Source organism: Solanum lycopersicum, chromosome 11 (assembly GCF_036512215.1).
Source record: "Solanum lycopersicum chromosome 11, SLM_r2.1".
Taxonomy (NCBI): Eukaryota; Viridiplantae; Streptophyta; class Magnoliopsida; order Solanales; family Solanaceae; genus Solanum; species Solanum lycopersicum.
This window is the reverse complement of record NC_090810.1, coordinates 50,709,695-50,722,815: the sequence shown is the minus strand read 5'-3', so window position 1 is coordinate 50,722,815 and position 13,121 is coordinate 50,709,695. Positions and strand designations below refer to the sequence as shown.

At 32.9% G+C, this 13,121-nt stretch overlaps 2 protein-coding genes across 2 annotated transcripts; both read right to left on the bottom strand.

Moving 5' to 3' along the window:
* Positions 1-530: 530 nt before the first annotated feature.
* On the bottom strand, positions 531-4,044 carry LOC138339459 (uncharacterized). The gene is made up of 7 exons (XM_069291058.1): positions 3,372-4,044; positions 3,047-3,294; positions 2,771-2,974; positions 2,576-2,668; positions 2,370-2,474; positions 1,749-2,129; positions 531-620 (listed from the first exon to the last, which is right to left on the bottom strand). Exons 1-7 carry the CDS (start codon positions 3,997-3,999, stop codon positions 603-605), a joined length of 1,677 nt encoding a protein of 558 aa, XP_069147159.1. The 5' UTR covers positions 4,000-4,044; the 3' UTR covers positions 531-602.
* Positions 4,045-5,325: 1,281 nt separating this feature from the next.
* Positions 5,326-8,651, bottom strand: LOC101263868 (uncharacterized). The gene is made up of 2 exons (XM_069291057.1): positions 6,139-8,651; positions 5,326-6,046 (listed from the first exon to the last, which is right to left on the bottom strand). Exons 1-2 carry the CDS (start codon positions 8,649-8,651, stop codon positions 5,326-5,328), a joined length of 3,234 nt encoding a protein of 1,077 aa, XP_069147158.1.
* Between the last annotated feature and the right edge of the window lie 4,470 nt (positions 8,652-13,121).

Sequence of the window (13,121 nt, the reverse complement as noted above, 5' to 3'; positions counted from 1 at the left end):
TTGCCTTTTTAGATTAATTGGTCACACTTAAAAAGTGTTGCCTTTTATTGGTCATCTATTACAACATTTATAAAGTGTAACTTTATATCTCATCTATTGCAACACTTATAAGGTGTTACTTTATATGTCATCTATAGCAACACTTATTAATTGTAACTTTATATCTCATCTATAGCAACACTTATAAAGTGTTGATTTTATATCTCACCTACAACAACACTTACAAAGTGTAACTTTATATCTACCTAGAGCAACACTTTCAAAGTGTAACATTTTATCTACCTAGAGCAACACTTACAAAGTGTAACTTAAACATTTATAAGCCTACATGTAGCATAAATATATATAATATATTTACATACATACAAGTGACCTAAAACACAAAATGAACTAATTAAGCATTAAATTGAAGAGATATTTCAAATAAACTTCGAGAAATATTTCATGTACAACCAAAACATAGAAAGTGATTGCTTAAAGATCTCTAATATCAACAAGTTCCAAAAACCCAAAAGTGTCATTCAAACGTATATGACAACAATACAAAAATTTCTTCATCTTTTGCCACAATGGATCGAGTTTACTTCTGGCCAAATTCAAATTCAGTTACCTACATTTTCCTGCACATTTAAAATAAAATTATAAGTTTGTGAATTAATTGTGGAAGTGCATAATCAGAGAGAATTCACTGCAATACAACCAATCCAAATCTAAATAAAATTTCAATGTAAAAATTACACATTATAAGGACTACAACATTTGTGCAGTCTTCTGTTGTTGGCTCTCAAAAATTAAACTTCAAAAGATTAATTTGTGCAGTCTTCTGTTGTAAACTTCAATGTAAAAATTACACACAAGTAGTTCAAACAAACCAGTGATGACCACTAGAAACAAGGTTCATAACATACTCTAGAAGTGTCCACAAAAATCAATACATAACAACATGAACATGATATTTTCAAAGAACTGCAGCATAGGCCAAGGTTCATCATCAGACTGCATCTCTAGTGCATACAAAAAAGACACAAACATCATCAGACTGTATCTCTAGGGCAAGGTTCATCATCAGACAGTGAACAAAAAATACAGACAAGAGAAATGTTTAGTAAGAAGAGAAGGAATACTATAAAAAGACACAAACAAAATCTTGAACAAGTTAAAGATTTAACAGACAATGAACAAAAAATAGAGGACCAGTAGCAACAAAAACCCCTGCAGATTTTCCTCTCCAATTTTCTCTGCCTTGTCTCTAGTTTAACAAGTAACCATTAAGGATCTATCAAACATAATAAATCTACCCACAAGATCACAGGCTGCACCACATTAATACTAACAGCCACAACCACCTAGCTAACAGACACCAATATGAATAAAATAGCAATAGCTTCATAAAGGTGCAGACAGACCATTAAAAGACCAGCTACAATAGCCTTTATAATGAGCTGGATTCAGAAGCTAAAGGTAGAAAATAGTGTCATCATTTTTTTAATTGAACACCATTGGAATATGCCATAAAACATAATGTGTTAGCCACAGACTCCTCAATTGCACAATACTAATAGAACAATTATTCAACTAACGATTCGAATGCTTAAACCAAAAACAAAAACATTCTTAATAGTTATAAATAGGTGGACTAAACTTAGACAAGTAAAAATAAGTTTTGAATTTCATTACCAATAACACCAACTAAACTAGAAGAAAAACAATATTGACACTATTAATAGAGAATTTGAAATATAAAATACCTTTTGATGAACCGAATCTTGAGCTGACCCCGAAGAATATGGAAAATTTGTGCCTTTTACAGCTTGTGCACTACTTGCATCAATAGGTGAAGCAAGGTTAGATCCAACACACCCGGGTATATCTTGAAAATTCAATCCAGGGTTGTTTTGCAGCAATTGAGTGAATAAATGTCGCATTTCTTCTCTCAATTCTTCCTTTAGAGAAGTGATTTCATCGGCATGCTTTTGTTTTAGATTGTTAATTTCCTCATCTTTCTTCAAAGAACTTGTTGTCACTGATCTACCATAGCACCTAACTCGACCAGGCTGCTCCTTTCCAAACACTTCCCTAAATGCATCATCAGCTGTTTCCCCAGAATTTTGGCGACTTTGAAGTTCAGCCTATTGAATAAAATTGGCATCCATAGTGAATTGTAAGTAGTATCAAGCATTAAAACATTATGAAAACTTTTCGTAAAAAATAATTAAACAATGTCGACAAATAATTGATATCTCCTTGAACTTGCACAAGAAGAAGAAGAAGAAGGCATACATCATTAAAATTTAATGTAGTCAAACTCCCCACGATATAAATGTTAAGTCTGAATAAAGTTCACTAATAATCCTCTTTTAAAAACTTACTATTGCAACTTGGGTATCAGCCTGGATTTCCTTTCCCGTCTTGGTACGAGTTGCAATAAATATTTCAGGCTTTGATGGTTCTTCGTTGTTGTCTTTGGCTGCACGCTATAGATTATATCAAAAGAAATTTTAAATAATCAGTAAGTTCTTATAAAGTACAAAAAAATGAAAATCAAATTTTGTATGAAATGTCATCTAAGTATTACCAATGCCACGCGTACTCTAGCAAAATTAATAGGTCCCATTCGATGCCTCCACTTTTGTTTTTTCCTGTTTTGAGAATTCATCTCGCATATAGCCTATTGTTAAAAAAAAAGGAGATAATTGAATTGATATCTATAAAAAGAAAAGATATGACACAGAATTAGTCGATGAGTGGAAATGCACCATTTTAACCTTACTTGAACAGTTGGGTGTTTCCAATACTCGATCAACTGGCGGAATTGATGATGTGGAATGCCATCAGGACATTTTGCTAGCATATCCTCAAGGGTACTGTCTTTATCAAAAAAATTCTTTTTAATTTTTTGCTTGTGTCGCCTCCAAGCATCACGAAGACCAGTCGTCACCCACTTCTTTCCTTCTACTGGAAGTAGAAATTTGGACTATGCAAAATAAAATATATTTAGTTTCAGTAAGTAAAAAAAATATGAATTCTCATGAGTGGTAGTTCTTACATTGACGTATTCCCACATGCGCTTTTTAGTATCCTTTGGCACCACATGCCAACTAGTGTACATCAAGCTGATGAATCTAGGATTCCTTGCAATTGTTCCTATAAAGTTGCTTAATTGTGAAACTATCGTATTAGTTGGTCCCACCGCTTGTCCTTTATCAAATGTAACCTCCTTTCTTTCTTCCAAATTTCTTGCATGAATATCCTTACATGTTGTATGTCCTCGAACTTTTTTTGGCTTCGACATTTCTAGATTGATTTAACAGACGTGAAATAAGATATTTCTTTTATAATGAGTTCTAAATCATACAAGGTTTAAAACATACCTTTTGTACTACAATCAATGTCAATTTCCTTTTCGACATCACATTTATCTTTACTGAATTCTTCTTGTTCCACACGATCATCCAATCCTTTGTTATGTTCATTAATAGTAGGAGTATGCATAAATTCGACATCACTTGTTGTGTTGTTGTCACGTTTTGTTTCATCATCTTTGTGTATCCCTTGATCTTTTAGAAACTGATCAAGAGTACTAGCTGGTATGACCGGCTTCCTCTTTACCTGTTTGCAATTCGGTAGATCAAGAATATCATGTCGTGCCTCTCCATTACCTAGTGCTGTTCCAGTCGCATGTGCTGAAGCAGTAACATCTTTCTTCAATGACGTATGGAACCTTGAAGATGATTGAATGACTGATTTGTTCCCAAGCAATTTAGTCTTTCCTTGTTGTGGAATGAAATCCTCAAAATTCTTTCTTTTATGTGATATTAGTGCCTGCTCTTTCTTAGCTTTATCATTGCGTTCATTTGCAAGTTGTTCTCTCTTAATCTTGAATTTGTTGGCCAATTCAGCACTTGATCGGTATTGCATATCAACATCCAGATTCTTCAATGGACTTTGACCTTTGTTTGGATTTAAACCCTTTTTCTTTAGCATTGTTGATTGATTCATTGTTTTTGCTTTGTTTAAATCTCTTCAATTTGTTTCCCAATAGTAAGTAAACCTACAAATAATAAGATTGTTTAAGTGAAAGAAGTAGCAGCAATGTAATTTTGATATAAGGTTCACAGATGGATAGCTTCTTATAGTAGATTGCAACATTTTAGTTTCTAAAATTTTCAGAATTTCTCTAATATCAAGAACTTCCAAAATTTCCTGAATTTATACATTAAAGTACAGTATAATATTGTAGAACTTATACAAAACAGTAATGTAATTACAGAACACATTTTAAATCACATAATAAGTCAAACACACATACGTACAACAATCTAGGTGCAACACTATAATGAGTAAAGGTGCTAAAAGAGGAAGTAGACATAAAATCATATACACAGAGTCAGGATATCTCATATAAAGGATTCATATATGCAATACCAACTAACTGATATAAAGCATAATTGTTGATACAATTTAATTAAATTTGGTATTTGTCATAAGACTCATTAGTCTGCTTATAGACTTAGCTAACAATGTGCATGTGGGATTTAGTGAATTTTTTGTAAGGCATAACTCATATTGTAAAGAAATGGGCTCTAATAAAGCAGAATGAATAGGGACTGAGGAGTGTAACTTAATACCACTATGTAACTGAATACCACAGTAAAACAGGACGGATTGAAATTGGAAGAACTACATGAACAAACAGAAAAAATTGATAACATATGAAACAAGATATTTCAAACAACTACAGACGCGACTGTTTAAAAACTGGAGAGCTTCTTATTACTTAAATTAATAAAAGGTAAAGAGTTATACCTCTCTCGGAGCGACAAACTCCAGACAACGACCAAATCAGAAGCAACTTCAAACTACAGAGTTGAATGCCTCTAATGCCAACTGCCTGATAATAAAATGAAACCAGAAAGTATATTAATAACAAACAACAAAATCAAGCAAAAATCAGCTAGAAGTATAGGTTCCTCAATAAAATAATAATCAGATAAGAAGGCAACATATTACATTCTACAGATTAGATATATTAATGTGTTTTACCAAAAAAACTATTATATTACAAAAAAAACAGTGAGTGAGCACTATATGATCATCACAACAAAACTATTATATTACAAAAAAAAACAGTGAGTGAGCACTATATGAAACTCATGGTGTGTCTTCTTCAGACTCGACTTCATCATCAAACTCATCTTCATACTCATTTTCAGTCTCGTCTTCAAGCGCATCTGAAAACTCATCTTCATACTCATTTTCAGACTCATCTTCGAACTCATCTTAAAAATCTTCTTCATACTCGACTTCAAGTTGTTGATTGACAAATTACTCCACAGGCACATCAATGATTGTTTCTGGTAAATCAGTCCTTGTTAAGAGTACTTCACCATTATCTTTTGGTATAGATGGACCCTTCGAATGTTCAGATGGCTCATTTTCATAACTTTGTGGGAGATTAGATTCAACTTCATCACCCATGTTAAACAGGTCTCTTGGAACAGTCTTCATAACATAATGTTTATCTTGATCATATGGATCTTGCACATAGAAGCATTGGTGTACTTGAGATGCTAGCACAAAAGGCTCTTCCTGGGAACATCTCTTGTTAAAATAGACATAAGTAAGGCCATAAACATCTTTTTCAACCTCATACCAATCACACTTAAATAAAACAACCTTAAAATGGCTGTAATAGTTTAATTCAACAATATCAACTATTCTACCATAATAAGTAAAATCTGCAGCAATCGGATTTTTATCCTTTGAACTTGCAAAGCTTGTAGTTGAGGCAATTAGTGTAACACCACTATTTTGTGTTTTACGCCTTGTATCACGCTGCCTAACATGGAATCTATATCCATTTATGAGATACCCAGAATATCTTTTCGCAACAGAATTTGGTCCTCTAGAGAATTGTTTTATCAAATCAGACACATCCTCTTGCAAAGCACGAGTTTCAAACCATTGAGAGAAGTTTTGACAATGATTCTTTGCTTTTCTCCATTTAGATCTTCTTGACTGATTATTAACCTCTTGCTCATGCTCTCTACAAAACATTTATTTTATTTGTTAAAATAATAAATTAAATAAGATAAAAATTAATTATACAAAAAGAATACTATATTCAAATTAAGGTACCTAATATATTCTTGAACATCGTCACAATTTCCCAATAAGTATGCATGTGCCTGACTTAGTGACTTGTCATCTAAAATGATTGGATCAGTTTTCTTTGCTCCTAAAGGAACTCCTTTGTTAGAAAACAAACTCACAGGTTCTGCGTCACTTGGGTCACATTCATCATTATTTCGCGCTCTCCTATTAAATCTGGTATGCACACCCCAATGCAGATATTTTGAGAATAAATTCATGCAATCTATTCCCACTCGTGTCTCTGCTATGCAACCTTCTGGAAAACGCCTATTGCGAATGTATGATTTGAATGTACCCATTTCTCTTTCAGTGGAATACATCCATCGATTTTGCACAGGGCCGCCTAATCTCACTTCATTCACCAAATGAATAGGCAAATGAATCATGATATCAAAAAATGAAGGAGGAAAAATTCGCTCCAATTGATTTACTGTTTCTATGATCTCTACTTCTAAGCAATCTAGTTCCTCCAATGTGATTACTTTTTGGCACAAACGATGGAAGAAGGAACTTAGACGAATCAAAGGAATAGCCACATGATCAGGAAGAATGCTTTTAATTGGTATTGGAAGCAAGTAATGTAATATGAAATGAGCATCATGGGTTTTATAATTAGACACCTTTCTTTCATCCAAGTGCACACACCTAGATATATTTGAGGCACTACCATCAGGTAGCTTGGCTGTCTTTAAAACTCCACAAAAGATGGATTTCTCTCCATTTGTCATTGAGAAGCATGCCTTTGTAAGCTTTGTTCTCTTACTATCTTCTGTATCTTGTGGATGAAGGTTCTTCCTGATTCCCATATCTTTCAAATCATACCGTGCTTTTGCATGATCCTTTGTTTTTCCTGAAATATCCAAAAGAGTTCCAAGTATGCTATCAACTATGTTCTTCTCTATGTGCATTACATAAAGGTTGTGACGTAACAAGTTATGCTGCCAGTAAGGTAATTCAAATAAAATTGACCTTTTTTTCCATGGGCCATCATTTGATCTCTTTTTCTTTTTCCCAAACACATTTTCAAAATCACGTAAGCTATTAAGAACATCAATTCCCTTTAAAGGAGCTGGAGGAGGCCTAAATTCAGTTTTTCCATTGAATGATCTTTTGTTTGATCTCCATGGATGATCCGTCGGTAGAAAAACACGATGATCCATATAGCACATTTTTCGACTATGTTTAAGATAGCGAGAATTAGTGCCATAGTTACAGCAAGGGCAAGCAAACTTGCCTTTTGTACTCCAACCAGATAACATAGCATATGCAGGAAAATCACCGATTGTCCACATAAGAGCTGCCCGCATTTGAAAAGTTTCATTTCTGGAAGCATCATATGTTTCAACCCCAGAATCCCATAATAATTTTAACTCGTCTATCAATGGTTGTAAGTAAATATCAATGTCATTTCCAGGTGATCGTGGTCTAGGTATAAGTAAAGAAAGTATGGAATATTCAGATTTCATGCACATCCAAGGCGGCAGATTATAAATCATCAACATAACTGGCCATGTGCTATGTGATATACTCATGGTTCGAAATGGATTGAATCCATCACTTGACAAGCCAAGTCTTACATTGCGACAATCTAGTGTGAAATCTGGATGCACCCTATCAAAGTCTTTCCATGCTAGACCATCAGCGGGATGCCTTAACTTTCCATCTTTAGAACGTTTCTCTTCATGCCACCTCAACGAATCTGCCATCTTTGAGCACATAAATAGCCTTTTGAGTCTAGGAATTAATGGAAAGTGTCTCAAAGTCTTTGCAGAAACTCGATGTTGCTTTTTTGAAGACTCAAGCTCACTATCAACTTTAGGAGCTTGAATATACCGTGAAGCTCCACAAGTGTGACAAAATTCGTCTTCCTTATGATCATTCCTGAACAACATGCAATCATTTGGACATGCATCAATTTTATCATAATCCAGACCAAGATTCTTAACCATAGACTTGGTTTTATTGTAAGACTGAGGAATGTTCAACTCGGGAATCGCCTCTTTTAATAACTCTAGAAGAGAAGTGAATGATTCATTGCTCCATCCATGTAAACACTTCAACAAATATAAGCGAAGTGTGAATGATAATTTAGAGAAACCTATACAACCAGAATATAATTCTTGGTTTTCCTCTTCAAGTAAGCTATAGAATTTCTTGGCATCTTCATTTGGACCATCATAAACTCCTCCAGCCTGTGCAACATCTCTAAATTGATCATTCAACAACCCATCAATATCATCACACGAGTAATCCATATCATCATCAACATTCAACTTGATATCCCATTCCCCGTGATTAATCCATCTAGTATAGCCTTTAATGAATCCATGGCATATTAGATGATCATACACTACATTCCTTCGGTTCCAAAGAATATTACAACATTTCGCACATGGACACTGAATTTTCTCTCCATGAGGATCTCCATAAGAGTAAGCAAAATCTAGAAATGATTCAATGCCATCAATATACTCTTTGCTATACCTTGCTAAATTCATCCAATCCTTGGATGGGATATGTGAACTCCTAGAAGAATATATCAATATTTAGTCTTTCAGCAATAATCATGAACCAGTTAACAAATAAGTTTTAAAAGTCACGAGTAATCTATCAGAATCATGTGTTATCAGATGATAAAAATTTCTTACCTAGTCATGAGGCGTTCACTATGTCAAATCAAACCTTTAAACCTCCACAAATGTTTTTCAATGCTGATGATACTATAAATAAAAAAATAAGTACAATTAATAGGATATACACAATTAAGAAAGAAAATAAATAAATATAACTCAAATGATTAAAAGTTAAAGTTTTTTAATTGAATTTGGAGCTTTAATACTTTTAGAATTTTATGAGCTTTTAGAGTTAAAGCTTTAAAATCTCATTCTTGTGCACACAAAATCAGAGAAGTATCAAATATCTAATACCATGTTTAAACATTCAAGCAAACATTCTTATGATCCTATAATAGATATTCGATCAACGACTTATGAATGTCTCTTTGTATTAGAAATACAATAATTTTTATATTTGTTGTCTTAGTAATAAAACAGTTTCCAAATTTCACTGTATTAGTGACACAACACGTTTTTATATTTCTGAACTGTTGTGTCTGTGATACATGAAGAAAGATCTTTTTTATCCTTACTTTTTGTGGTGAATGCTTTGTGAGTGTAATATTTTTTATAAATGTTATCATGTTATTAAGATTTCGGCATGAATGAATGTAAACTAAAGAAGTACAATACACCCAACCCAATCAATAAAAACATTATGCGTCATAGTCCAAAGATATTCAAAAGGTCAAGCATAAGAGTAGAAAGAAATAACTTTAAGTGAAATAATGAAAGCATCAGAATGACGATATGAAACCTCCATTACCGGCCTAAATTTATTTGTTTCAGTTGGATTATTCTAAAATACTCTTGCTTGACACAGAAAAATTTGTTTCAGTTGGATTACCATTAAAGTAGGATGTTTGATTACTCTTTATGTTGTGTTTATCTTTCTCCCGTATTTAGTGTAGATTCTTACGTAGAATTTATCATCAGTGTTGTTAACTGTTTGCTTGACACAGAAAAAACATTCTTTTGTAATCTGTGCATCTGCTTGATGCTTTATTAATGACATCCTTCTTACTTCACAAAAAAATATGTCTATGCAGATGTGTTGTCTTATGAGCATATCTGTCATATAAAGTGGGAAGAAACACAGACTCTTATGATCATATCTGGCATGTACAGTAGGGAAGAAACATAGACTAGAACAATCCACACAATAATTCTGAAAATTATAGACACCAACAAAATGGTCTCAAACTATTCTAATTTGCTCTGAGATGAGTAGTTAAGCAATCCAAAGTTTAAGTCTGTTATTAAAAGTAAAATCAAGTCTTCAAAACACAATGTGCACTGGCAACCTAGCTAACCTTATTGAAATAATCATATTATTGTCTAACAAACCACATAAGAAGTACGAATAATTATATAACATTAGCATATATAAGATAACACAAAGATATAACCATGAAACCAAAATTATATGGTCATCGCCTAGTACACATATAATCACTCCATACTTAAAGTGTTCATCTTTTGAAAAAGACAGAACTTGGTCAAAGATCCAATAATTTTAAAAAAAATCAAACTTTGATACTTAAACATCCTATAAAAAAAAATTCAAAGCATCTCGACTCGGCAATAACAACTCTGGCCTTGTAATAACCCCATAATGAGACTACAAAGTTAATCTCTAGCAATCCTAATGTTCAAAAACGATCCCAATATATGTATCTCTCTATCTGCAATTACTATCCTAGTCTTCGTCACAATTTCTATAGCAAATTTTGTCACTATGCCATTGACTGTATAAAGGAAATGGATATCATATCTAACATATATCGTGACAAAGCAGAAACTTTCACATAATTTGATAAAGGAAATGGATAATATTTGTTGTATGTATCACTTATTTTGATTCAGTATTCTTTACATACTTGATGAGTTACTTCATGTCCTAAAAGTGAGAGATGCTAGTTTTAATACCTTATTTCTACCATGTGTCCTATAAATTAAAGACATTTAAGAAGTTATATATTCATGTTTACATATAAAGACATGGAGAATAAATTGACCTCAATATACCAAAATGAGATGATTATCTCATTAGCACATGCTACACTTGTCAAGTCATATTTCATTATATTTTTTTCAATCAATTCATCTGATCCATGGAAATGGTACAAGTCGCAAGTAAGATCAGCGTGGATCAACCTTGAAACTATAAAAAAGATATCCAATCAGTACTAGGAAAGTAACATAGCATGAATCATCTAATTAGAGCTTTTGAATTCACTATTCAGCAAGAAAATCGTGAGGAGTAGAAGTGTAAAGAACAACCCCAAATTTCTCATTTTTAAATAGGTCCTTGGCTGGAAGAGTTTAAAACATGCGAAGGAACAGAAGTATAAGCTTTATGTATGTATGACAAAATTCATATTAAAGAGGACAGAACAACAGGAGATAGCAGAATATGCAGTCTTAAAAGATGATTTTTAGTTCACTTTTTTGGACAAAGTAGACTTAGCTAGTGAAACTCAAATTTGGAGAGTCCAATTTCTAGTTCACTTATCAGAATATGCAATGGTGTAATAACATATTTGGAGAGTCCGATAAACATAGTTAAAAAGTGAGAAGGTTCTCTATGATTAGGAATGTAAAGAAGAAAACAACATTATTTTCTGATGTTAATTCTTATATGTTAAAACTATTTTTTTATTTAGTTTCATCACGAAGATGAATAGACTATAGTCTTATAGATATGGTTACAAGTTTCAAACTTGAAAGCGTACAAATTACAACATGTTTATTCTTCAAAAATTACAAAAGAATAAATGTATATTAAGCTCTTCAGTAGGCTTATTCCTGTTCACTACTAACTGGAATATCCACAGTTTGACATAGACTAAAAGGAAAGGCATCAAACAACTGAAGTCACAGAGAAAACATGTTGGTGGATACCACCATAGGTCTCTTCCCCCTGAAGCTCAAAAGAAACACCACTTTGTGGAGCATGACAGAACCATTGAAGTCGATAGGAAGGAGAAACATAAAGTCAGTGAGGAAAAAAGCACTTGACCATAGACTGTCTTTACAATTCTATTTACTACTATTTTATATGGAAGAACTTGACATGTAATCAAATTGGAAAGTTACAAGCTATTTTCTCATCTGTTGCATCTAACTCATCAAATAGGTCAGACTTTAGCATCATACAAGACTTTCTCTCCATTTTGTTTGCACTAACTTCTCCTAATTCTTCTAAAACTTAGATGAAGCAAGCCTCACTTTCAACAATATCCAAAACTCAACAAGTTGTCCATACCACAAAAACAAATCTTCTACTTTTATTCTGTTATTGCTAGTAACAGTTAGCAGAAAAGACTGTCACAAGTTACTGCTCCCTCTCCACCCGTTCTAGACTTTAAAAATATATGTTATATCTCCAATTTCTAAGGCATATGATTTATTTTATATATAGTGCAACTCAAACTACAAAACAAGTTTAACAAATTCATAGTACGAGCTGATCCCAAAACAACTAAGCAATATTGAACCAATGTTTCTGATCTATACTTGAAAAATGCACTAGACAAACAACAAAATGACTTCTAGACACTTCAATACATGTAGTCGAAAAAAGAAAAAATTTACCAGCAAATAGCTACAAGACAGAATCAATGTTGTTAACGAAGGAACAAACCAAGCTTAAGACGAGCACAATCATGAACTCAGGAAGACTAAAAAAGACTAAAAAAACAGCGACATTAAAACATACATTAAAACTTTTTCAAATTCATGTAGAGTAGCTACTTACACTTGACGAAATCTATATTAGGGACAAAATATTATAGGTATCGCCAACTTCAACACTTCAGTTCTTCGAAGAAAGATAACTTAGCTACAACTCAGTTCTTCAGATACTTTTGACTTAGCTTCAGCTTCTACATTCAACATTCAAGAGAACAAATTAGTCTGTCAAAGATAATCTGCCCATTTATACGTCATACAACTACAAACTAAACTCCCTAAATCAACAAAATTCGTATCAATAACACAAGTCATAAAAACCCTAACTTTAATTTTGGACTGACACAAAAGAATATCAAAATCTTAGAGCTATAATTTAGACTTTTGAAGATAAAATATCTTACCTGATAAACTCTATTCCAACAACCCTAAAGCTTTAAGATATGAAGCAAGTTGATTTGTGAAGCATTTTCTTTCAACTTTCAAAAGAAAATCTGATGGAACAACAGTTTACCCAAGAATCTTTGAAGAAAATCGTCTTCTTCAGCTCTCCAATCTTGAACAACGAAGCTCGGAGAGGAGGATCTTCTTCTTCAGTTTGCTTTAGAGGAATCGTGTTGCTCTTTGATTCTTCGACTGAAAATGGTGTTCTTCAACTGA

Bases quoted from the DNA above. Each gene is read 5' to 3' on its own strand.
- LOC138339459 (XM_069291058.1), bottom strand. From the start codon at position 3,999: ATGAATCAATCAACAATGCTAAAGAAAAAGGGTTTAAATCCAAACAAA. The intron at 2,475-2,575 runs GTAATACTTAGA...TATAATCTATAG, and splicing joins CTAGAGTACGCGTGGCATTG to CGTGCAGCCAAAGACAACAA. The intron at 2,130-2,369 runs GTAAGTTTTTAA...TTTATTCAATAG, and splicing joins CTGATACCCAAGTTGCAATA to GCTGAACTTCAAAGTCGCCA.
- LOC101263868 (XM_069291057.1), bottom strand. From the start codon at position 8,651: ATGAATTTAGCAAGGTATAGCAAAGAGTATATTGATGGCATTGAATCA. The intron at 6,047-6,138 runs GTACCTTAATTT...AATGTTTTGTAG, and splicing joins GATGTTCAAGAATATATTAG to AGAGCATGAGCAAGAGGTTA.